The sequence below is a fragment of the Bicyclus anynana genome, chromosome 5 (genome assembly GCF_947172395.1).
Source record: "Bicyclus anynana chromosome 5, ilBicAnyn1.1, whole genome shotgun sequence".
Classification (NCBI taxonomy): Eukaryota; Metazoa; Arthropoda; class Insecta; order Lepidoptera; family Nymphalidae; genus Bicyclus; species Bicyclus anynana.
In genome coordinates, this window is record NC_069087.1 from 8,626,667 (window position 1) to 8,653,195 (window position 26,529).

Below are 26,529 nucleotides of genomic sequence, written 5' to 3' on the forward strand. Positions count from 1 at the left end.
TAATGTAACATATAAACCATATTAGTAATAATATTACTCAAAAGAAAGAAAGTAAACAATACACGGCAATTTCTGTAAAAAAAACTTATTGGATCAGTTCCAATAAAACTTTCACTGTCAAGAAAGACGAAAGTATTGTTAAGAACTACAATTGTTGTCAATCCTGAACTCTAATGCGTGAAAAAAGACTTGAGGTCAAAACAAATAACATAATGCATTTTTAATGACGCCTTACGTTTATATTAATTATTTTCTAATATTTTTTTTAAAGCTGAACGCTTAAAAAAATATTGTATGCTTATTCACTATGTATCAAGTATTCGGACTACTCCATGATGAAAGCATCTGTGGAAATGTATAGGAATATAATAATTTCGTTACTTAACATAGGCGTCTCTCAAAAATACTTTTATGATTTTCTATTCAGTTCCAAATCCTTGTTGATTACGCACTATCCGCTAATTAATTTTATTAATTAACAGAAGCAGGCGTGAGGCGTTACATTGCGAAAGTTCAGCACAAACAAATGATACTTGATTTATTTAGGTTTTCCGCCCTTAAAACGGACTTTACAGACAACCAAATTCGTAAGCTCCACCAACTAACAATAGTTTAGAGATCAGTTGTCCATCCTAGACGCACACTTGACGGAATTAAATCTGTAGTCTGGCAAGTTCGTTGATGACACTCCCATGATATGCGGGCGACGGGGGAAAAGACCGCGCAGGTGTGAAATCGTGCGTGCGAGGAAGTCAGGTGCATCAGTCGTAGGATTTTCATTCGCTACACGCCCCCCGGCCCGCCCGGACCATCGGGAGTGTTACGAACGAAGTTGCCAAACTATAATGTGTTAGTGTTTAGAGAGAAATAAAAAACAATAGAGTATAAAACTTAATGTATAATCATAGTATTTACAAACTTATGTTATATAAAACAAATATTTTATGGCTATCATTATATACTTACTATTACAACATGTCATTAATAATAATTTACAGGATAATTGAAATTAAAAGCAACATTAAAACCGATCACTTGAACAGCGTAATGGTAAGTAAAATAGCACAATAGAAACGCCCGATAATAATGGAAATAAAAGAGATTCCAAAATTCACATTGTACTTAAATTATATACAAAAACGATAGCGTGACCGTCTATCGGTATAATCTATTAAAATGACTGATTGATTGTCTGCAATAAAATAATAAATAACTGTTTAATATTAAACGACCGAATTGAATTCATTATTTTTCGAAAAATCTTCAAATTAATCATTATATTTTATATGATAGTCAAAAGGTTAAAATTATACGCAATTATTTATTTATAGATAACGTTATATAAAATATAACTCTACGGTGAATCACAAATGTACAGAAGGAAATGTGTTGCTTTAAGACAGCACCATTCGACATTTTTTTTTAAAAACTCGTAGAAATTTATACAAATGAAAGTTTAGTGTAGGTACTTAAATAATTATAAAAATACTACAACATAAAAAAGTCTTATCACATTTTATGGTAATTAAGTATGTACATACTAAGTGACGTCGGATAAAATAATGTCATTGCAACCTATGGGCCAGAGCACACTGAGCGTTTAACTGCATGAACAATTTCGAGAAATTTCCCACGAATAATTAAATATAGAACCTTCAAGGGTTGTAGCTAGTGTGGAAGATAGATGGAAATAAAATCTGTTTAAAAATAAATAAAACGGTGATTATTAAAAATAAAATAATAATGACCCATTTTATTTTTAACTCGTGTGATGTAATATACTCAGGTGCTTGATTGGCTTGGTGGAGTTATAGAAATTAAGATTTCGCAGGCGTACGCTGAATAATATACTAAACCAGCAAGTTGCGACGTAAGTTTGAATAAGCGACGTAACGAGTTGCATGAATAACATTTTTGTGTCTCTAAAAACACGTCACTATTAATCTTTTTTTCTTTTATCAGTATTAAAGAAAACGCTCAAAATATCTAACAGTGGAATTCAAAGACGTTGTAAGGGCACCCCCAGAGTATCATTCAGCCACTGAGTGTCGAATTTTAACCTCTATTTGTTTGAAAATTTGACACTCAGTGGGAGAATAATCCCCTTGGGGTTCCCGTCAACGTTTATGAATTCCATTGATAAACACTCAGTTATTAACGGTTATAAAAACGTTCGACCACGCTGGCGAGTTACGCTCAATCTGCACTGACCCTAATTCTTAACACTGACTATGTATGAATCTCTGTAAATCGTTGAGAAACTCAGATAATGTATATTTTGCATACCTATAGTTACCATAGGTATACTCGTATCATATCAAGACGGCGCAACGTTAGCTAGCTAAAAGAATTCAGTTGAGCTTTAGATCTTTGGAAATCTGAATGTCTTATGATTACAATATCGATAAACATCTACATTTTTATCTATACACCTTTAATTTGCAATCTAACAAAATCGTTTAGAAAAATAAGTCGTCATTTTGGCTTCCACTTTATCCTAACAATGGAATGGTCTCACGAAGTTACCATCGTGTAAATCTTTATAGAATTAAAACGTATTGGATACAAATTGTGATCATAAACCTATCATTACTTAATAAATATTATTTAAACTCTAAATCTCAAGCGTCGCATTCACATAATATTATAATTATTTATTATTAGTTTCAATGACGTTCGATATACAAGTCGCTGAGCAATTTATGAATAGATATCGAGATGTTATTACCCCTGGAGTTAACACTCGAATTCCTAAGCAGATCGAAGTTCAAAATAATTTTTGCTTTGAGAAGCAAATGACCTGTATACGATTTGCGTACCTATATGAAAACTTGTACTAAACATTTATGTATAGTAAAATGGTTTCAATTCCCCTTGTTTTAAAGCTTAAGCTCATTAATGTTTCTACAATCGGCGCTACTAGCGGAATATCTATAAAATAAAAATGAAAAGTACATAAATTACGACTTTCAAACAAGGAGCATTAGGTCCATTTTACTATACAATATTACAATCTGGCTTTATTCATCACTCTCGACTATTATATTTTGGGATATTCCTGCAAGGGTAATAACATCAATAAACATTTCACTGGAAATTAATTATAAAACACTTTCAGCTTTCATATACAAAAATTTTGAAACATATCTAATGGCACCGATACTGAACAGAATGTCGCTTCAATAAAATGCGCCCTAATTTTTATTATTAATTATTTTACTATGTAATTATACATATTGTAAAAAGTGTTAACATCAAACCACATCACAATCGAAATAAAAGACAAAAACTCAGCAGTATTGTTGCTCTACACACTATGATAATAATAATTTGTAATTTTAATTTTAAATAAGAAATTGTATTATATACGAAACATTCGTAATCTCATCTCAAAGGCATCCTTATTGCCCATAAACAGCTACAGTTTTTTTTTTAAATTTACATTTAACCTTTTACGCGATACTTCGTTCAATCTTGAATCACTTACACTAGTCCTAGGCTAGAGCGACACGAGTTCTAACAAGTTGTTCCCGCCGAGGTTGTTCGTTACGTACAGGCTGCACACTGCACTCTACCCAACGAGCTTGATAAACGATAACCGAGAGGCCAACATTCATACTTTTAAATATGTTATAAACGGGGGCGTAGCTATCGCCGTATCAGCCGTATCAATGATACGAGGCCCCGGGCTACAGGGCCCTTTCAAGTGTGAAAGCAAAATTTTGTAAAATTTTACCCACAATCTTACTTAATCTGATCCTTCCCGGAGAAAAAAAACTGCTAAAGAGATTTTCGGGTTTTGTCGCTTGTTTATTGGGCCTAAACTAACTTTGATACAAGGCCCCCAATCCAAGGCAAGCTACGGCACTGGTTATAAGCCTTTTTTGAACACTACACATAATGTTAATTTAACAAATCAGATCAATTTGTCTGAATTGTTTCTATAGTTGTTGTCTGCAGCATATCCCGGTCTGCAATTATGTTATAATTGTTAATTACTTAGTGTTTTCGAGGAGGATAGAAGCAGAATTTTCTCTCGCATGTTGTCACACTAATATTATAAAGGCTACAGTTTGTGTGTGTGTGTAAGTGTGTAAGTATGTTTGTTACTCCTTTACGCTGCGGCTACTGAAGCAATTTGGCTGAAATTTGAAATGGATATAGATTTCCTCTAGATTAACACACAGGCAACATTTCATCCCGAAAACATCCATGGTTCCCACGAGATTTGTGAATAATTGAATTCCATTCGGACGAAGTCGCGGGCGTCCGCTAGTTGCTAATAAAGTTAAATCAAACATAGCAAACTATTCTATTGACTTCATTGGCCAACTCGATTATCGTATCACAACAATTTAACAGATTTTTAATAAATGTAAATACTTACAATGTCCCTGTACTAATGAAGAATCCGAATCTGTTAATTTTTAAACAGTATTTTTTTTTTCATAATAATATAATAATTAATATCCTGTTTTATTTCGTATTCTGAAATTAATTTTAAAAACAGTAATAGCCTATTGTATTTAGATTGAGGCATCACTAAAACTACCCAAACGCAAGCCCATTTTCGTAATGTACTCGCGTTAACTAATTTAAATACCTTTTTAACAACTTTTTTTTTAATATAAAGATTTAAGTTATTCAGGTTACGTTATATTTAGTGCTAATAAAATAGGAATATGTTATCATAGTGAAGTATAACTTGTGAAGTGTTAGTATCTATCTAGTACAAAACATAAAAAAATCTCCCTATATGTTATAAGATATTTTTTCCGTATACAACTAAAGTATTGTTCCTTTGTCTATGCTTGGCGAGAGTGCACACGTGTTGCTCGGAGGATATCAAGTTGTTCGCGAAATTACAAATTTTTCAATAAATTTCAAATACCTTAACATCTGTACCACTACAAAAGTACTCTACAAACAATTATGAAAATCTGTGGCAGTATCTCCGCACAAGGAAATCGAAATATCGAAGTGAAAACAAGTTACAAATTTAAAAACGATATACACAATTAAATGTACTTAGCGATCGACGATTGCATTTTTATTACTAATTCAATAAGCAAAAGAAGCTCGCTTGCAACACCCGTCTACGTATCCATAAAATTTCAAAGTAAATATAAAATACAAATTGTGACCATAAACAATCGTAAGAAATAAATACGACAAAAATCGAAACTAGCTTAACGACTACGAGTTCTAGGCTAGCAATTTAAGAGAAAATCACAAATCTACACAGGTTCTAATAAAACGGGACATTCCTCACATTTAAAAAATAACTCTTTAAAATCCCACCGAGCTTCAAAAACTCACCCACAATAATCAGTATCACTAACCTTACGCGAAGGTCAATTCAAAGAATGTATAGGTACTCTTAGGATACGTCAACTAAACATTAAAATGTTACGATAACCATAATAAATTGTACTCGAAAAAATATAGTACTAAAACATAGACAGTGGGTAAAATATTAAAAATAATAAAAAAAAAAAACGAAAATTGCACACACGGTTCGCGTTCACATCGTAACACCGAATCGGCAGTTTAACGTGAGTTTAGAATAATCAACACTTTACCGCTGCGTTGTGGTAAGTTATTGCATACGAATCTTCCGTGGGCCGGAAGAAGTCAATGTAAATACGTTAACATCACAGGCGACGGCGCGCGCCGGCCTCAGCCGCGGCGCCGCGCGCTCTCCTCGCGGGGGCTAAGGCACAGCCGTCATGGTCTATGGAACCTGCCGACAAACAGACGAACACTTATAATATATTAATATATTATAGGAAATAGTAGCCTGAGACGGATATGACGTCAGGTAGCGCGATTTGTTTCCGTAAAGAGTGTGGAGTTAGAGAGGGGTAGAGATCGGTTGGCGGGAGCGACTTGCGATTTAAGGCGCCCGTCGTGCGGTCGGCTTCAGTATGCTCGTGGCTTTCGAGCCGTCCACATTTCTTGTTGTGTAATTCTGTATGGGTCACTCGGGATAGGCGCGGAGAGTGACTTGAGTGGAAAAGGGGAGTGTTTGTTAACAGTCAAAGGATCCTTTAACCCTACACAGAGCGTTCATAAGTGCGTGACTTCACTCAAGATCATTTTCTGCATTCTAGGGTTTTATTTTGGTTACAGTTTGATTTGTTAATTAAGTTGTCCTAACAAATGTTGTGAAACCTTTGTTCAACATTGGTTTTCTCATATTTTTTTAAATCCCTTGTTGAAGCTTCTGCTAAGAATATCATCATCATCATATCAGTCGGTGGAAGTCCACTGCAGGACATAGACCTTTTGTAGGGACTTCACCGCAGGACTGGAGACTGAAAGTCAACGTGGCGAAGACTCAGGGAATCCACATTGGGCGGTCGAGAAACCCACCGTCCCCGGTGCCGCTAATGGAAGAGACTGTCACTTGGGCCCCGACGACTAAATACCTCGGGGCTCAGACCAATAGAGCCTGCCTCGCTAGAGGTTACCCCTCTGTCAAAACTATATGATCATGATCTAACCCCCCCCTGCCGATGTTACACGCAACACGGCGTGGTATCACCCGATCTGACAAACCCAGACTAAATACCACGGACCTGAATAGGTCCTGCTCCGCCTGCCTGTAACGGCAGGCGGATAATTGAACTTCAAAAAGAGGGACCAACACCGTGATCACGGTTACCCCGTGACCCGTGACGTGAGGGTTACCGAGGAAGTTCTGGTCGTCGTTTACTCGTGACGCGCATGTCTAACGAAACCTCTAGATTCCAAGTCCCATAGGCTCCCATAAGCGACCACTGTACAAAGGAAGCCGCGGTATGAAACGGAAGTGGTATACCTAGTGAGGTGCTTGCTGTCTTCGTGCACCGCCATCTCGGAGCTCTTGAACTCGTTGAGCTCGCGGCGGATGGCGGCCTTGTCGCGCGGCGTCAGCCGAGTCCACGGCTTGTCCGCGCGCCGGTCGTAGTCGTGCGCCTGCAAACAAACATGCCATGCCTTTTAAATATAATCAATATTCTTATTCCCCTCCAACTAGTCCGGAAAGACTGTATTAGGGATGGTTACGACAATAGTCCAACGGGGCGGGAACCGAACCACCACCCCTCGGTGATGAGTCCGACCGCTTTACCGTTGAGCCATTGAGGCTCTCAAATCTCTGAGTCTTCAACCAAACCAAAACACCTTATACAGAAAAAATATTTACTATTAATTTATTATAAAACTCGGCTAAAACTCACTTGATACAACGTCGGAGTATTCCCGACTAGTTTCGGACCTATACGGAGACCTTAGTCATGAGCTGGTTCTTGTAAGGGCAGAGGTCATATCCACTAGGCTATCACGGCTTACTAACCTAATTTTGTTCTCTTAATCAACATTACGTTAACACTGTTAATTTTTTAGTTGAGTTAATTTGCGTCGAACTACAAAAAACTGACAAAGACTTGATTATTATTATTGTTTGGATGCCTGTCAATAATATCAAAAGCAATGTTCATTAACGCTATTGAAGGTTGAACAACGAACATAATTTATGACTGTAGCTTCACATTATAGCCTTTTGTATACTGAGTTGTAAAAATTTTAAAAAAAATTTAATACCTGAGTGACTTCAATGTAGTCGCTGAATCTAATAATTTTCTTTTCCTTAAGTTCATCGACCGTAGGCCGAAAACTAAGTTTGCGGAGTAGGAACCGTTTCTTTTCCTCTTTTTGCTTCTTTTCTTCGGCGGGGGACTGGCCTGCGAAATTAAAACGAGTTTCCATTATTACTCAGATTAAGGTTGCCGGTTTGCTTTACAAAACGTAGTAACAAAACAATTTGTTATAGTTTTTCTAATAAAATATAGATGATAGACTTTATATTTGTATTATTAATTTACCTACATTTGAAATGTGTAACTATTTTTAAAAACTAAAATCTAGAACAATATTTTCAAAACAACTTGGAGAAAGATTTGCATAAATATTCAATTTAATTGTCCCTTATAAAAGTTTCAATCGACTATAATGGAAGTATTTCTCAGGTAATCATTTAGAACTGGAGATTACTTAAATGAAATTAATAATCTTCAACCATTTTTCTTTCTTAAACTGTTTAAAAATCTAATAAAGGATCGATAAACGGAGATCATATTGTTGATTAATCGTATTATCATCATTTATGATTCAAGAAACTCACTTTTGAGGATATTCCTTTCGACGAGCTCTTCAGCAGTAGGTCGCATAGACAGGCGGCGTATGAGGCGCGCGCCGATCGCCTCCCACGACTCCTGCCGCTCGTGGTCGCTCTGCACCACCAGGATGTTCCTGCGCCAAGCACAACCATGAGATATCACTGCAACCTCGACAACCAAACCAACCTAGGCCCTTCCCACTCTAGAATGGACCTGTGCCCACCCTAGGAATCTAGGCTACCGATATGGAATTCTATTATGATACTAATAATATACTTGATGTCGGAGGCCACCCAAGGGGCCTAATTGTCTAACGCAAACGATTGAATTTGACAGTTGAAATCGTACGTTTTTACTTGTCAAACGGCTATTTCGGATTGTGTAAGCCAATGGAAAGCCATCGGTTGGGCATAGTTAGTTCATTACGATTAGATCGTTATTTTTATACGAAGAGTGAATGATTTGTTAAGATTTGACAGTTATTTGCGATTGTCTTCGAATTGTGTAAAGTTTTATGTTCATGGCTCATGTCAAAAACTTACGATGGGTCTTGAGTCACCTTTGATCGTAAAACGGACGAATTGTGGATGTCCAAAATTCCAAAATAATAATTTATATTTTATTAAATATCTAAAATTAATATTTTTTTCCATTCTACATCTCTCAATTCAGTCTCCCCGTCCACAGTTAGCATTTTTAGGACGAAACTTTGCGAAGTGTTTTGTTTGTAAACAATGAACTCTGATAAAAAGAGTAATAAATAATATATTCTTTGCAATGAACCTATAAAGTCAAAACAATGAAGTTAATTGAGTGCTATTAATCGATTTATATAGGATGCTGAGACTTGGACTCTGAGAGAAGTGAGAAAAAGAATATACACGCTCTAGAAATGTGTTGAAGAATAATGCTTGCATATCCTGGACACAGTCTCACTCCTCCAAGAACTGGGGATCAAACAGCATCTTTCTTCCAGCATCCAATGTCTTCTTACACACACTTTCTTTGGACGTACCAGAGAAAGAGACGATAAGTCCATAGAGCGACATAAACTCACTACCTACGATATTTAATACCATACCATGTTTTAAATTTCTGCGACATCTTGCATGTTGTTGTATCCAATGTGTTGGGATCTGTGTTCCAGGGCCTATGTGTGTGGTTTAGTTTGCTGGTTATTAAGCAAAAAGGAATCGAATTTCATTTTTAAAATTATGATTATGGCGAACGAACTCTTTCGTCATCGCTCATAGGTACATTTACATTTTCCATTGTTGCATCCCCACCCTAAGAATCGTAGGATTCTGAGCTACCGAATAGGAATATAGGAAATAATAGTAGATAAGCCAATGGGTGGGAGTAAAATAGGATAGGAATAGGGAATGAGTCAAAGCGAAGCTTGTCTGTCTGCTATATTATCTTAGTACACAAACTACACTTACATTGAGACTAAATGTTGATGTGTGTATTTTATAATATGCTCAATATTAACAATTTTGCTTTACAGGATATTTGGAATATGCCCTATAACTGCAGACTCCAATATTGCAAAAAGCACCTGCAATACAGTGGAATAACATATTGGTGTGCTGAAGAATAGATGGCAATGGCTTTTAGCTGATAGGACATTGTACTGATGACCCTGTTATCTGGTCAAATCATAAATGTGTGTGTATTATCAAAATATTTGCATAGATTGTGAAATGCTGATGATATTTGAAAATAAAAGAATACTTACTTCGCTGAGTTTGTTTTTTGTAGTCTTTTCCAAAACTAAAGCTTTCAGTTTAACATTTTACTATTAATATTTTTTTTACCATTACAATAATTAAATAAATTATTCAAAAAAGTGTAGTTGTAAAAAATACATTTATAATACCTGTGTATGTTCACCCCCCTGCAGTTTCACCCACATAATTCCTGTTCCCGTGGGAAGGAATACATGGCCTATAATACTCAAATGTGGATATTTATTGGTAAAATAATCTTCAACAGTGGGTTCTTGGGTTCAGTAGGTCCAGTGTTTACCCCTACAATCTCACAAACTGTATCTTTTTATTACAGTATCTTGACTACTAGTATTCTAAGAATTATGAAAATGACACCTCTGAGGGTGAAATAGGGGTTGGAAGTTTATAAAAAAAAGATTTTTTAAGTTTATTTATTATAATAATAATAAATACAGTAAACATAGACTTTCAGTTAGACATTTTTTAAACCCTGAAACCACAAAGCTTAAAAATAATCAAATATATACTTCTCATCCAAACAGTAGGCCTGTACAGTACTTGCAGACACTGTTTTGATGATTAGTATATTTTCTTAAATCAGAAAAACGAGTTTTACCAAATTAGAATATAAATCTGCTAAAGCCTAACTAGCTACTCCATAAAGGGGCCAGACTAGACACTGAGGGATCATGGATTCAGCCCTGCCCACTGTACTTGACAACATATTGGCCATACTTAAATGTTAAAGCATGTTTATTTATAAATATGTTTTACCGTAAATAAATTATTACAGATGCTATCTTTCTAACAGCTAGCAGGATAGGTACAATGAAGTTACATACTAAATAATCAAATTTATTTTATAATTAACAAAAATGAGTAAGAATATAGATGGATGGCTGACATAGAGAGCTCCTGGAATTAGACACACACACACACCACATTTTTCTTAAACTGGCTCAGCTAGTCAGTCTTGTTGTCAAAGCACTCATCTTCATGTCTTTGAGTCAATATCAGTGGATCATCATAATGATCTGTTCATAATAATCAATTTAGTCTGAAATTAAAAAAAACAATTAATATTTCATACTAAAAGTTAGATAGAATCTTTGAGAGGAAAACATTAGCAGTGGTGTCCTGGGTTTAATCCCTGGCTGGGCCGATTGAGGTTTTCTCAATTGGTCTAGGTCTGGCTGGTGGAAGGCTTCGGCCAGTTACCACCTTACTGGCAAAGACCTACCACTAAGCGATTTAGCATTCCGGTACGATGCCATGTAGAAACCAAAAGGGGTGTGGATTGTCTTACTACTCCTAACAAGTTAGCCCGTTACCATCTTAGATTACATCATCACTTACCATCAGGTGAGATTGTAGTCAAGGGCTAACTTGTAAAGAATAAAAAAAAACCTGCTCCAATGTGGATTGGTAGTTACGGTGTTAATATACCACTATCAGATGTTAATGATAATTAATGTTCCGAAGGTCCTGTGTTTGATCCCCGGCTGGACCAATTGAGACATACGGCCAAGCGATTTAGCATTCCGGTGTGATGACGTGTAGCAACTGAAAGGGTTGTGGATTTTCAGTTTAACTTGTAAAGAATAAAAAATAAAATAAAACAGTAACATTTTGCTCTCAGTAGAGGATTTTGAATGGTATATCTAAATGCCTAGATAAACTAACTCTGCGAACCCATTGTAATTATGACACTGTTGTTGGCTGGTGAAGGAATAAAACACCCTAAAGAGCTAGAGAACTGTTCAAATCCTTTAATAATAAGTCTGTTTGTGAAGTCACTCATCACACACTTAGGTAAACCTATGTATATTAGTGCCGATTCATACGAGACTTAGAGATTAACACTGGGATAAAAATAACATGCGGACTTTTCTAAAAGACAGAGGAAATGCCCACCCTCTCCTTTTGCGCAGCCCGGATGTGCTAAATACTTCCCAACAAAGAAATTACTGCTAGTGCTAACTAACTAACTAGTGCAGGGACATGTAGTAGACAAGCAGCGCGATCACTTATTAATCGGGCATTGTTGATTGTTCTTCAGTTGGCTAACTTTAAGTTAACCACTTGTAGTTACGCTAACCACCTTAGCCCTGCCTTGCCTGAGTTAAGGGTTGTTTTAATGAGAAACTTCTTAAGAAATGGATATCGACAAAATTAGATAGAGGTAGTTTTTCTTTTATATTTTTGATTAACAATAACACAAACGAAGTAAACTTTGCTCCTAAGATCACTATAATTTAGTAAAACTTTGCTCAATTTCTAAATTCTCTTTAAAACCTGAAAAATAAAAATTTTGTTTTGTTTATAAAATTTAAATTTCTAATCCACAGGTTATTAATATGCTATGTTTCACCACAGACTAATAGGATACCCCGTTATTTTGACACTAGCCTACACAGACAACAGGGAGATTACCAAATAGTCCAAATAGCCCTTGGTTAAATTCGTTAATTGCGTTTTGTTACTTGAGTTGCATGTACCATTTTCTCACGCTATTGTCTTCAATAGTAGATATTTGTCGTGAAATTTAATGCTTCTTTAATGTTTTAAACAAAAGACATAAAACTTTGTTAAAATATATGCATTATTATGGAGTTTGACATAAATTTGATAATATTATTAACGATAGTTTCACTATCGTTTTGCATAAACAATACGCAATCTTCATGAATGATTTCAGTTCATCGTTCACCATCCGGTCTTCATATAATGAACTAAATTAGACAATACCAATGTAAAGTTACGATTGATCGTTGATCGTAGCCGATCGTATGAACTTTACGATCAATGAAGTCCGTTAGACAATTAGGCCCTAGGAAATAATTCTAGATACGCCAATGTCGTCAGTGTACAGTGTCACTTACCAGAATTTCTCCCCGAACCGCCGCAGAATACCGACGATGAAATACATTCAACACATAAACTCGCACTGACAAACAAGTTGACATAACAGCCAGCGTTTGTGTGTTTCCGAAAGCGTAGTCATGATACCGTCAATAACACACACTCTTGGCTTCATTCCAAGACTCGTAATCTAGTCTAGATTTTAATTGATTAACTGAGGTCACTTATCGGGTGAAACACAACAGATACACTTGATTGGAGGCTATTTTGACAATATTACACCGTCAACACAACCCAAAAAAGAACACTAATTTGAGTGTATTATTGATCAAAATTAACTGCCAATTGTTATGAACATTAGGAAATAGGAAGGAATAAAGATTAACCGGTGACTTTGCAAACTAAAATAAAACTCCCAGGCGGTCGTATTAGTTGGCAGTACAACGCGCACAAACGCAGCATTATTTATTAGTACACGTTTACAAGTTTGCGTATGTGTGCGGATACAGATAGGTACATTGAGATTGATTAAAATAGTCAACGAGACTAATTTATAGAGTTTTCTTGGTGTGGAAACTAAAAATAGATCATTAATAGATCTTATTAGGTGCTACTTTAATTAAGTCTAAAACAAAACTCCATATTCCATGGTAATAAAATATTTGTTAAATATTGTTTTTGTAATCTACAAGAACTATAAAATATTTCCATAATCATTTTTAAACTTTTTTATGAGACGTTGACATGTCGACAATAAACACAAACAATATAATAATTAACACTTTTAGTAACATTCACATTTTAGTACAGGTAGTAAATTAATACTGGATATAAAATAAGAACTCTTTCGATATAAATTAGGAATCTTTATACTTTATACGGTTGTTAATGATGAAGTTTTAAAAAGTTAGTAAATATAAGAAAGCCACCTCGCGATTTACCAGTAATGTATTGAAAACTAATTAAAGAACGTGTAAAATCTCTGAGTGCATTAAGATCAAACAGTACAAACGTCACCGTTATTTTTGTACTTGACACTGTCCTTATGACCGACACGTCGCGGGCCAACGATTTGCCTTTAAATGCTCTTTTGTCATTCTTTTTTATACTCATGTGTATGTTCTCTTTTAATCAACTCGTATATCTTTAAATACTGTTTACTCAAAACAACACAGTCCTCTGATTGACTTTAATTAAAGGAGAATTTCTAAATACTACTATTTTTCAAATTATTAATTAAACATTAAAAGCATGGTTTTATAGGTTATTGAATATCCGAGGAATAGTTTAGGAATAGGAAGTCTTTAACAGCCAAAAGACAAAAGCTTATCGCATTAAATCGTCATCAACAAATTTAAAGTTTTTCCACACGGAAATTGATTTAATAGTTTTTTTCGATTCTATCAAAAGAATTCCACAGAAGTGACTTTAATATCCTGTTCCGTAAAATAAATTATAATTTTTATTTGTTTATTTTTGATTGCTTCCACGAATCTTTGTCAATATTTACCAAAAATTTCCTTTCTAAGGACTATAATTAAATGGGTTTTGGGAAATATTCCACGTAAACATGACTAATTGTAAATAGATTTGTTGAAACATTCTGGACTCGAAGAAAGGTACATGCAGTGCTAAACTTGGCAATCTGCCGAAACGTTTGATTATATTGGCAACGTCCAAGGCGCTTCCTACTACTATTTGGTATTTACTACGATTGCTATATTAATAACACTTGCAAAAAAACTTATAATGACCAGCTCAATGTTACTTCCATGCGGTAATAAGAAAAATAAATAGAGATATGGTAATCGTACGAAAACAAAATTTCAGGTTTGTTATCAGTAACACATGAACTTCGGTAAGAGATTTTGTGAATTTAATTTTACATTTTCAAGTTTGTTTTTGGTTTTGAAAAGAAATGTTAACTCTAAAGTTCCCTAAGATTTTCCTCGTCTCATTGGCCATTGACCATAGGCCGCATTTCTTCAAGAAGACCGAATACAATACAACGTAAGGCGTATTGGTAACAGAAAGAAACACCCGAAAAATCTGTTTTACATTTCGGACAACTACATACAACGCACTCTTGGCAACTCAATCAACCTTTGCACGACGAGGACGAGGTACCTTTGACCCGGACATGGATTCGAAAAAGAGCTTCGAATTTCACAGGAGATGCACTTAAAGAGTCATTCCATCCTCTACGTTCTTCTAGCACTCACACTCTACTCAGGCAAAGCTTCTGCGGTAGCTCATACCTCGACAAAAACATTGCCGCGATACTTTCAAGGAACCTACATTTCACAGCAGGTTAAAACCTCCCAGATGTATAATCCGGGTACGGGCGTCGGAGACTTAGCCTTCTTGCTCGAGTAAGGCGTGAGGATCTTGCTCTCCGGGTCATGTACTTCCAGCCCCTATCGAGGCTGAGGTCTTGTGGTCTATGGGTGGTATTAAACTAAAAAATATACGTATAGTGCTACAAATTAATTTGACCCGGTGGTCATTTTGAAAATCATACTAAAAATGCGACAACAGCGTCGTTCACCGGGTCAGAAAAGTTTGTGGCGCTATACACAGTTGTCAGTTACCTATTGATGAGCTCCTGGCGGTCAGGGCGCAGTGCCAGCTTGATGTTGAGGCTCTCCTTGCGCGCCAGCTTGGCTGCGACGCGCTCCGACTCGTTGGCATAGTCGTCGCGGAACTCGCCCTCCCAAGGTCGCGCATTCTCCTTGTTCTCCAGCGCGTTGCCGATGCGCACCGGCCTATTGCTGTACGAGATATAACTTTAGTCAGTACCTATTATTGTATGCACTTTTAGGCCCACACCTATTACATACAGTGAAAACTTCAAGGTTATTTATTTTAACAGATATGACAGTGTCCAGCGGTGTGCACTCCATGAAAAATTGCTTACCTTTGATATATCTAGTCTGGTCTTTTAACTTGGCACGTCAACGTTCACAGAGTACTAGTCCGTAGTGTCTATTATTTGACTTAATAACATTTTCAGAGACATCACGTTTGGCGCTCCATAGAGACTACACAAGCATAGTTTGTAAATGTGTTGATATGACAAGTCAAAATGTGAATGTGTTAATGTGCCAAGTTAAAATGATCTTAAACAACATACATGCTTACATTTTTAACCCTAGCTAGAATTTTTTGATTTGTATAGTTAGCTTATTTAAAAAGTCTAAGAGTCTGGTATACAACTTTTAACAAACCAACTATAGAGATCAAGTTAATATCTACCTTGGCCAAATCCCAGTGCACGCCACCGACAGTGATGTCGTTCTAATGCCGGATGTTTGATATATGTACGGTTTAGCTTAACATGGGCTTTAGGGTATGTTTCCACTCAGCGGAGCGGAGTAAAGACGTGCAGGCAACGATGATGCGACGATAAATCAAATTATTGACAGGTGACGTGGTAATTCGACCACGTTTTCTCCTACTACTATGCTACGTAGTGCTATTCTGTGAAGATGTGTTTGTAATTCGACAGCGTGAGCTTCGAATTCGTCTGTATCTCTCTATCTTTACCATGGGGCTAGATGATAGATAGAGATAAATTCGAGACTCACGCTGTCAAGGTTTAAACATAAAGTTACAGAATAACCCTCCTGTTCTTGCATGCCTTCACTCCACTTCGCTCGTGTTGTCTTTTTATAAGTAAATAAATAATAAGGTCTAAATAAAGCGTATAATGTAATTTTACTACATACTAAGATTCAACATATAACATATACAATAGTTTTAGTAAATTGTTATTATTTTTATTGCATTTTCATGTTACAGACGTACCTAAGTCAAGTGAGATAATGTTGAAACAGTTATTCGTGAACAGTTACCAAGAGAAAAACTAAGTGAAATGAAAAAAAGTCTGAAAATTAGTTTGAAGCGTCAACGCAGACGTGCGTGACCGCGTCACACGCGCCAGTTACGTTTGATGTGCCGACACTCTATTGTAACAGTTAGTGACATTATTAAATGAAAACTGTCCTTTGTGGGAAAAAAATAGGTAAAGCTTTGCAATTAACTGTAATACTACAAAGGGGAGAGGTCTGCGCTGGCCAGACCATCGTCATTTTGTAAAAGCTGAGAGTTTATCAGCATTCCTGAGCTAGAAGTACAGTAGGCAGCTATGGAACTTGGACAATGTTGGCTTTGGGAGATAAAGTATAGATTCTCAAACGTCCATATAGAAAGTGTTTACAATATATGAAATCTCATTTAGCAGACAAATTAGCTTTGTGGCATCCATACACAAGATACCCTTAAAATTGGATGTTTAACAATTTTCAATGTTTTAAAACATAGATATCAATTTCATGAAGCCAAAGCCACCATGATCCAAACCCACTGTATTCAGCTTTGCTGATAAGCTGACAAACTATTAGCTTTATAAAAACGACGAAGATTTGGTTATAACAGGCTTTTGACGATGCAGCCTCAACGGTTATGTAGTTCAGCACTTAAATCTGAGGGGTAGGTCTCAACTATTGGACTATTACAGTACTCACTCCTAACATTTGTTTAATTAGAAGAGATTATGTTTAAGTATAAGTTTTTTAAATCTCTACTCAATTGATGATCAAAATATTTTTTTAATACGAGTATGTAACACATTTTGTTTTAACTTAATAAACATGCAGCACATATACACGAAGAGATAGAACAATAGCGTTAGACAGCCAGACAACCTAAACAAGAAACATTTATCATTCATGACACGACAAACATACAGTGTACAATTTAACATGTCTACGCGTTTCAGTTCGCAGGCTGTGTGTGGTCTTATCATTTAAACTAATTTAAGATCTATTTAAGGTGTGAGTGATCATTGCATTGTGTGTGTATATGTATATAAATAGTGATTGGTCAAGTGATTCGTCGAGTGATTGGTAGTTAGTGTGGTGGGTTTGTGGGAGTGAGTGGATATTGTATACTCTGAATTTCAATTTACGACCAAAATATAGAAATGTAAACAGGTTTTATTACTTAAAAGAGTAGTTGACTTATTTCAAATTTAATATAAACAATATAAATTTCGTATAGTACATGAAATAAGGGTCCGAAATTTAATAAAAAAAACAGTATAAGTTTACTTTACAAACTTGAATATTTCATCTATTTTTCCAAACGCCAAATATACTGGCAATTTCATGACGTCATAGTCATAGTAAACATGTACACATCAAACTAAAGAATTTCCGATTTTTTGCTATAAACTTTTCTCAGTGTTTTGACACGCAGTTTTTCGTGTATCCCTCATTATAGTTTTGTTGTGTTTGAGCATGTATATATGAAAATTATACGTTTGGTCTTAAATTAAGAGTCTGAGCGTGGGTAGGAGTATGAAGACAGATGAGAGTTGGAAGCGTGCAATGCACGATGCATGGGCGAAGGCGAAGCGGACCGTCTCTAGGTCGGTGAGTGGCGACAACATCGAGAGAGTTACCATATGCGGATCCTGGGCTTGGGCGGCGGCCGTCTGCGGGACGCCGCATGATGGAAATAAACGAATATACACTCAATTCACGCGAATACCAATTGTTCGCTAATATTGTTACTTGTATGTACCTAATGTCGCATATTGTTGAATGTTTAGTATAACTTAGCTTATAGTGTTAAAGACACAATAACCTCAAGGTATGGCAAAGATTGCTAAAAGCAATAAGACCGCCCACATTGCACATACTTGTTTATTGTATTTTCTCTTATTTCATTGTAATTGTTTTTTCGTGCAATAAAGTAAATAAATAAAATAATATAAGGAATTATTCAACATCTTTTACAATTAATTAACTGTCTCCACAACAAAATTTATTGTTGATATTTAATAAGATAATGTAGCAGAAGTTTGTAGCTTAACTAAATTAAAAGTTATAATTTGCAAATTTTGAATGTCCCAGAATTTATTACAATAGGCCGAACCGGAAACATCGCTATTTTTTCGCCCTAACGCAACAAAAAAAAAACAATATTTCCGGTCAGTGTTATTGGTCGATTTGTCTTCACGAGATAATGTCATGCGTCGTATAGGACTCTGATATTGTTCTGTTCCTTTAACAAACCGTTTCATTAGTGCAGACCCATAATGAAACTTACTACTAGTATAAAAATAATAGAATCTTAATAACATCTAAACTTTATACTGGAGAATCTAAACAAATGAGATCGTCATTCGTTCGTTCGTTAATTCCAAATACTTATAGTAGATACGAAAAATATGACTACACATTTATGTCCACTGAACGTTATGCTGAGCGGAATATAACCACGCGAACATATTTTTTATTATACGTGTTACGTGTAGTAATTATAATATACAGTAGTAGTTATGTAGCACAGAAATACAGCAACTTCATTGCAGACAGCGATATATCATTGCTATAAAGTTTCTACATGCAATAGTCTCGTCTGCAATATCTCGTCTATTGCAATTGCAACGCCAATGTTTGTAGCCCACATGAATGTGCAACATTATTGGCTTATTAATTTAAATTACAAATGCGATTTTTACACAAGTCATGTAGGTAGGTACAGTTGTTTCGTTTCGTTGCTTTTGTTGTTGTGTCGAAGTTAGGCCACATTGAATACTTATTTATTATACTCGTAGTATAGGTACGCATACTACATAGATATATTTAATAGAAATGTATGTTTCTTTGTATTATTTATAGAGTAAAAACTACTATGTCAGAAATTCTGCCTGTAGAATAAAGTAAATGCTGCTCTTTAATAATTATTACTATCTTTTGGTCGATATTGTTCGACTTTACTAAAAAAAAGTAATAAAACTAATTTAATTTCATTGTTGCAATCCACATTCCACATATTGGCACTAGCCATGTTGTGTTAGTCACAACATTATTTTTGTACAGCTCAATTTTCGCTACTATAAAATTCTTAAAATGTAGGTTGTCTTAAAATAATTGGCTCTCATGCCAACAAAGTACATTGATATTTTAACAGTGTTGAAATTAGAAAAGACGCTAAAATTGCCTGCATTGTGAACATAATCGTGATATAAAAGCTCAGCTGAGAATTAAGCTTTTATTTTATGAGTATTAGACTCAAAATACTTTCATTATAACCTTCTATGAGACAATCTTGTGCTGGACCCCTTTTATTCCGAATCGAATTGAATCTGTGCATTAACTACAGAATTTCGCTAGTTCTCTAATATAAACATTTAGTTTCTGGTTTGCGTTCATGATTTTAACTAACAAAACAATTTTACTTCATCGAATTTTAATGCATTCTGCATTGCATTCAAATAGCATACATATCCCAAATGCTATCAAAAATAGCCATTGCCATTTTCATCAGGATCGCTAAAAATCTAATAACTTTATTTGATTTAAGCATTTTTTTTGATATTTTTTGCTTTAAGAGTTAAAATTTGAAAAGATAACTTTGTATGAGAAGTACCACTTCAGAAATCTCAGTTGGCACAAAATCAATTAGTATTTGATAAACTATATATATTGTTAAAATGTCCGTTTTTAAATATTAGCGTAAACAGACAACAATACATCAAATATTAAATTCAACTATAGTTCGTGTATAATAATTGTCCTCCCTCAAAGTATGTCAAGAGTCAAGAGGCAAAAAATGTGCTGACAACATTATATTCTTTTCAATAGAAATAGTTCCCTTTGAATGGATGTTTCGTCTGCAAGATTTTCTCATTCATCAAAGCAAATATCATAAACGTATACATATATTCAGTCTAGAATTTAATTCTCAAGTCCAATTTTAAAATTATTATATAAAGTTTATATTACTTTAAAGTGATTGATGATTTTTCAATATAATTGCTGTTAATTGACTTCGTTTCATTCTAGCTTTTTATTGATAGGTAGATTGCTAGAAATCAAAGAATCATTTAGCAAATAGTTGAAATGAGTCTTTAACTGATTTAATTTACAGTCACATTGTTATGTATATTTGGAGTTGAGCCGCCTCCAGCAATTTCAGAGGATTACATTAATTAACAACAACATTCTATATAAATCGGTCGCTATTTCTACTAAAATCAATTTTACTAAGTATTTATTTATTATAAGTAGCGGTTATGTAATTTCACTAGCGGACGCTCCGCGGTTTCATTCGCGGGAAAATTTACCTACCAAAAGTTACTCACACATCCCTCATCAAGTTACCGTTAAAGAATTTTGGCTACGAAATATAAGGGAGTGGACGTTCATAAAGACAGTCAGATATTTTTTCCGCCTAGCCATGGAAAAGGAGAAAATTAGAAAGCGGTCAGCTTTCCTGACTGACTGTCTTTCCTTGACCTTCAATTAATGAGAGGCACTTTAATAAGAAAAGATTTAGATAGCGGTTGTCAACGACTCCGTTCGCGTGAATTTTTCTGGGATGAAAAGTAGCCTCTGTTCTGCTCCAAGGTGCAATTTATCTCTATGCCAAATTTAATCCAAATCGGTTCAGTGGTTTAGTCGTGAAAATGTATCAGACAGACAGACTAACTTTCGCATTTATTTTATCAGTATAGTATGGATACTGGAGCCGTGATAGGCAAGTAGACAGGGGTGTGGTGTGTCGAATCCGGTCCGGGGCATGCACCTCCAACTTTTCAGTTGTGTGCATTTTATGAAATTAAATATAACGTGTCTCAAACGGTAAAAGAAAGCTTCATGAGGAAACCTGCATACCAGAGAATTTTTTCAATTCTCAATTCTCTGCGTGTGTGAAGTCTGCCAATCCGCATTGGGCCAGCGTGGTGGTATATTGGCCCCTCCCATTTTGAGAGGAGACTCGAGCAGTGAGCCGAATATGGGTTGAAGTGACGATGATGGATACTGACTTGAAGCTGGCGTAGTGGTGGTCCTGGCGGGGCGCGAGCGGGGTGGCGGCGGGGGAGGCGCTGGGCGCGGGCCGCTTCTTGAGCGCCGACTTGAGCGGCACGGCGTTGAACAGCGGCTCCTTGGGCGGGATCTCCTCCACGCGCGACGTGTCTGCCGGCACATCTACATCCTCCTCGTCGCCGGAGTCCTCGTCTTCAGCTGGATGTGAGATCACAACTATTAATCTATTTTTGACAACCGTGTGGCGCAGTGGATCTCCTTACTCTCTGAATCCACGGCTGTGGGTTCGATTCCCACAACTGGAAAATATTTGTGTGAGAAACCCATGTCATGTCTTGTGTACATACATTACTAGCAGACTTAAGCCAGGCCAGGGCAAAGCCGAGGGGCGTAAGTTAGTAATGTAATTAAACGTAATTTTGTAGCCAAATGTGTTTCACCTAATCGCCTACGCCTACCATCAGGTGAAATTATAGTCAAGGACAAGCTTATTTCATTTTATGAAAAATTAAATTATTAGCCGTAGGTCTAGGTGTGACAGTCACGCGAGTTTGTAACGATGTTTTTATAAACCGACAGTGTGAGTTATTAATTCATCTCTATCTCTCTCTCTCTCTGTCTAACACAGTATTATAGATAGAGGATAGAGACGAAAGCTATTATATAACAACGTTCGAAAACATTTTACGTTACAAAATGGGGTTTTTAAGAATTATAAGAAATTAAGTATCACGTGTCTCAAATAGTGAAGGAAAAACATTTTGAGGAAACCTGCCTATCTGATATGGGTTGTTAACGATGATGATGACTTACAATCAGAGTGCGTGTTGGATATGGTGATGGCGTGGTGGCGCGTGGGGCTGGGCGAGCTGAACATGGGCGGCGGCGGGATGGGCCCGATGTCCGACACGGCGATGGGCGGCTCGGGCAGCTCCGACAGCATGAGCTGCTCCTCCGCGCCCACCGCGTACCCGCCCACTGGGGACAGATTATTATCATCAGCCTATTATAATGACCCATTCCAGGGATAGTAAGCCTAGGATACCTCGAAAAGTAAGTAAGACATATTGTCGACCAATAGCGCCGAACCGGATATATCGATAGATCGAAAGAGTGAGCGATGTTTTCTATTCGGCCGCTAATTCGTCATTTGGTCTTTATAAGATACTAGCAAATGCCGCACTGCTTCACCCGCGTGGTTCTCGTCCCCGTATGAATACAGGAATAAATAGCACTCAGGGATAGTGTAGCTTCCCAACGGTGAAAGAATTTTACAAATCGGTTCGGCAGTTTCAGAGCCTATTCAATGCAGACAAACAATCACGAAATAACGTAAGAAAGAGCACAGGGGCTCAGTTTCAGTTAGTGTTATTGAAACTTAATCGATGACACATATTTCTTACTGAATATAAACTGAAATATGCAAATATACTAATATTTTGCTCAGCAACATTAAACAGCTTCAAACAGATAGAAAATCATTACTAGAAGCTATAAACACAAAACAAGAAAACATATTTAAGAACAAAACATGAAATAGTTAAGTAATGCAACTATATCATTTAAAAAACATACATACAGCCGAACGTAGAACCTCCTCCTTTTTGGAAGTCGGTTAAAAATCAAGAAGGCACGAACACCTACCTCAAAGTAATAAAAATCAATTCAAATCAATAGTAAATTCTAAAATGTAGCGTTATTATAACAGGGCATTATTACGCGCATGTTTTCCTTAAGCGGTGATTACTATGGCATTCGTGACTCACCGTCTCCTTGATAGCACATCCGTCTTGGGAGTTTGCCCGCGGTCAATGAATTCGGCCTCTCGGGCCTTACCAGCTCGCCGCCATTCTCCAATTTGTCTTTCTTTGGTTCTGAAACAGGAGAAAGCACTCTTAGTACAAATAATTTCAACATCCCTTACTCTAACTAATGAATTTAGAATTAACGACAATTTACTCGTACGAGTAGTTTATAGTCAGGGATCCGTAGAACATTGTTTACATCTGATTACTAACAACTTAATTTTTAGTGAGTGGCTTTATCTCGATGAGAAGATCAACTTTTTTATTTACGAAAATTCTTGATTCTGGTAGCTAACTGAGTTACCAGGAAATGAAAATTTTTGAACGTCGGAACGAGATAATGTACCACGCAATTTGCGGGACAATGTGGCTGTTAAATTGTATAACTATCAATTAACCCTCCTAAAACAATGTTCGCGCATTCAATAATAGTAATTGCTGCAAGGACGTTCAATTATTTATGACAATATATTTTTAATTAAGATATTTTAAGTCCTCATTCGCACGAGTTTTTTAACGGATGTTAAAAAAGCGTTCAAATATAGTATAAAGTAAAATTAAAGTTTATTTCCAACGCCCAAAAATGAAAATGCACACAAAAACTCTGTCGTGTGAACATATACTTGGGACGTCATATACATATACTGGGAACGTCCGTTGAAAAAACTCTTGTGCGAATGAGGTCTAAATCACATTAGAAATTGATAGTTTATATACGTATGACATTTTTTAAATATTTTAAAATTAAAAAAATGTGTAAATTAACTAAGTCTAAATACCTAAAAAAGTCTTTAATCCATTGTAGTTTAATGGCGATTTTCAAAGACATTGATTAGTAAATAACAAACACACATAGGTATGCGTAAAGTTAATAAGGAATGTTTCTCGTCTAGCTAGATCTCAAGGTTATGAGAACATCATTCATGTTGCTATTCTTCGTAGCACAGACCAATATGATCAATATAACTTAAAATGATAATATCTTGTACAGTAATAAAAGAAGTAGGTACTTGTTGCGTGCAAAGAAATTGCGACGCTCAAACCCATTTCAAACGTGCGTGGAACTGTGGCCTAAACGATCACCCACATTTATTATCTTTGTTATGTCGCAGTTATTTATTAGAAATGGTGCGGTAATCGGTGTTTTATCCATTAGTGTGCCAGGTACGGGCGACGGGATGCGTTAATAATAAACAGAGGCATGTGTTGAAGGCCGATCGCCGTGGCGCCGCGATGAATGGGACTCGCGTGCCCGTCACTCCGGTCTATCAGGCATCGGCTATTTATAGACTTATCGACACCGTGCCGTGACGCCTCCGCTCTCAGATCATATACACAAACTCTTTTTATCCTTTCGCAATATGTTCGAGTATGAGTAATCAATAGATGATCATTTATAAACACAGTTGGTACGTCAGCTGTTCATTCAAATGGATTTTCAAAGACCGAATTCATATTTGTAGTATATGTACTTAACTGTGTGTAAACTGTGTTATGTGTTTGTAGTATAATTTCTTATCCTATCTTACTAATTCACACTATTCACACTAATATTATAAAGGCGAAAGTTTGTATGGATGTTTGTTACTCTTTAACGTCGCGACTATTGAACCGATTTAGCTTGAATTTAAAATGAAGATAGATTATGTCCTGGATTAACAAATAAACTACTTTTAGTTCCGAAAACTTAGTTTTATATAATATTACAAACACGAAAGTTGTATGGATTTTATGTTACTCTTTTACGCCATAGCTACTTAGTCGATTTAGCTGAAAATTCCCAAAAGAAACCATGATTCTTGCGACATTTGCAAAAAACTGGTTGGTAATGGTAGTATAAACTCTTTCACGCAAAATCTACTGTTTTTGGATTTGAATGTTATTTGGAAACAATTTGTGGATACCCTAATTTCACGCGGACGAAGTCGCGGGTTTCAGCTAGTTAGTAATAATTAATATTAGCAGGTATTTCGCGTATATCATTAGTCGAATGGGCTGTAAACACACCTACTAAAGACAGTAGCGTGCATAAGGTTTTTAACTAGGGTATGGGTATAAGTAAAAATTGGAAAATTCCTTCTTCAACTATGTATTCTGTAGTCCAACATTGGTTTGTATTGAGTCCTTAGGATAGGCAGTGCATTTTTGCATCTATAAAGTGCACGCCAATTAATATAGATACTTGTATCACAAATCCGCAAGTAATAAAAACGTTGTATCAAACAATACATTCTACTATTTTCATGAACCATTGCGTACGTCACGATGTCGGAGTTGCCCAAATCAAGTTTCGACACAGACCAATTAGTGTTATTGCATTAAGGACTCAAGTTTCAATGAAATAAAACTATCGTATCGTACGAGCATCTACTATAAATCCGTTACAAATTATAATAGTCTTATTTTATGGAGTGTAGGCAGCTTGTAGCTACATTGGTTCAACCTTCATTTAACTTTAAAGGCCGGAACGGAAGACCATATCGAGTAGTACCTAGGCCGTAATTAATTTATGTCATACTCATTTCGTATTTCCTATATAGTTTGTCTTTCATTTAAAATTCATTCCTTAATTGCAGCATGTATAAGTCGGTAAGTAAACCCTGAATACTTTTACTTTCGATTTCAGTTCATGTACAAGCGATAACTCTTTAACTTGGTTATAGAACACTGTAATGTGTAATGTATTAATAAAACTAATAGATAATTACGCAATCCATTAAGTTACCTACATTTCTTATCAAAATAGTTGAAAACAAAACAAACAATCAAGTCGCATTAACAACAGAAGTCAATCATAAGATGCGCATAACTCATCCGCATTCTTTTGCGATAACGATAAGATATTATTAGTGTTACAAGGAAATAAGCATGACTCACTAAAGGGTTAAGTGAAATAAGTTGATCCTCTATGCAGTTAGGTTCCTTAGGCAAACAAAGTCGCTTCCCTCCGTGTTACGTTGATTCGAGCTCTTGCAAGCTTGGAATAGGTTTCGTAAGAACTTCTACTATGTAAAATATTATATGCTGTAAATAGTTAAGTAGTTGCCGAATCAACAGGCGCAAGGCGGGCGGTGGGCGAAGGTTCCCTCCCAGAGTCCCGGCCTGGCGATCGATTCGCTCGCCCTTGGCC

General features: G+C 36.0%; 1 protein-coding gene and 2 long non-coding RNA genes across 7 annotated transcripts in view; 1 reads left to right on the forward strand and 2 right to left on the reverse strand.

Annotated features, from left to right (window-relative positions):
- Positions 1-880: 880 nt before the first annotated feature.
- Positions 881-26,529, reverse strand: part of LOC112054850 (phosphatase and actin regulator 4B) — a 75,016-nt gene continuing 49,367 nt past the window's right edge. For 4 of the 5 annotated variants that reach the window (XM_052881579.1, XM_052881576.1, XM_052881578.1 and 1 more), the window contains 9 exons: positions 23,361-23,468; positions 22,408-22,572; positions 21,594-21,792; positions 18,219-18,251; positions 15,346-15,525; positions 8,168-8,295; positions 7,588-7,727; positions 6,824-6,960; positions 881-5,743 (listed from right to left, as the gene is read on the reverse strand). In XM_052881579.1, coding sequence (XP_052737539.1) covers positions 5,728-5,743; positions 6,824-6,960; positions 7,588-7,727; positions 8,168-8,295; positions 15,346-15,525; positions 18,219-18,251; positions 21,594-21,792; positions 22,408-22,572; positions 23,361-23,468 — 1,106 coding nt within the window. In that variant the 3' untranslated portion in view covers positions 881-5,727. The remainder of the gene's footprint in view (positions 5,744-6,823; positions 6,961-7,587; positions 7,728-8,167; positions 8,296-15,345; positions 15,526-18,218; positions 18,252-21,593; positions 21,793-22,407; positions 22,573-23,360; positions 23,469-26,529) is intronic. The other variant, XM_052881577.1, reaches the window with a different exon arrangement.
- Positions 9,082-9,908, forward strand: LOC128198095 (uncharacterized). Its single transcript, XR_008250840.1, has 2 exons — positions 9,082-9,415; positions 9,670-9,908. It is a non-coding gene; the product is annotated as an uncharacterized LOC128198095 (long non-coding RNA).
- LOC128198096 (uncharacterized) lies at positions 10,308-15,339 on the reverse strand. Its single transcript, XR_008250841.1, has 2 exons — positions 11,807-15,339; positions 10,308-10,949 (listed from the first exon to the last, which is right to left on the reverse strand). It is a non-coding gene; the product is annotated as an uncharacterized LOC128198096 (long non-coding RNA).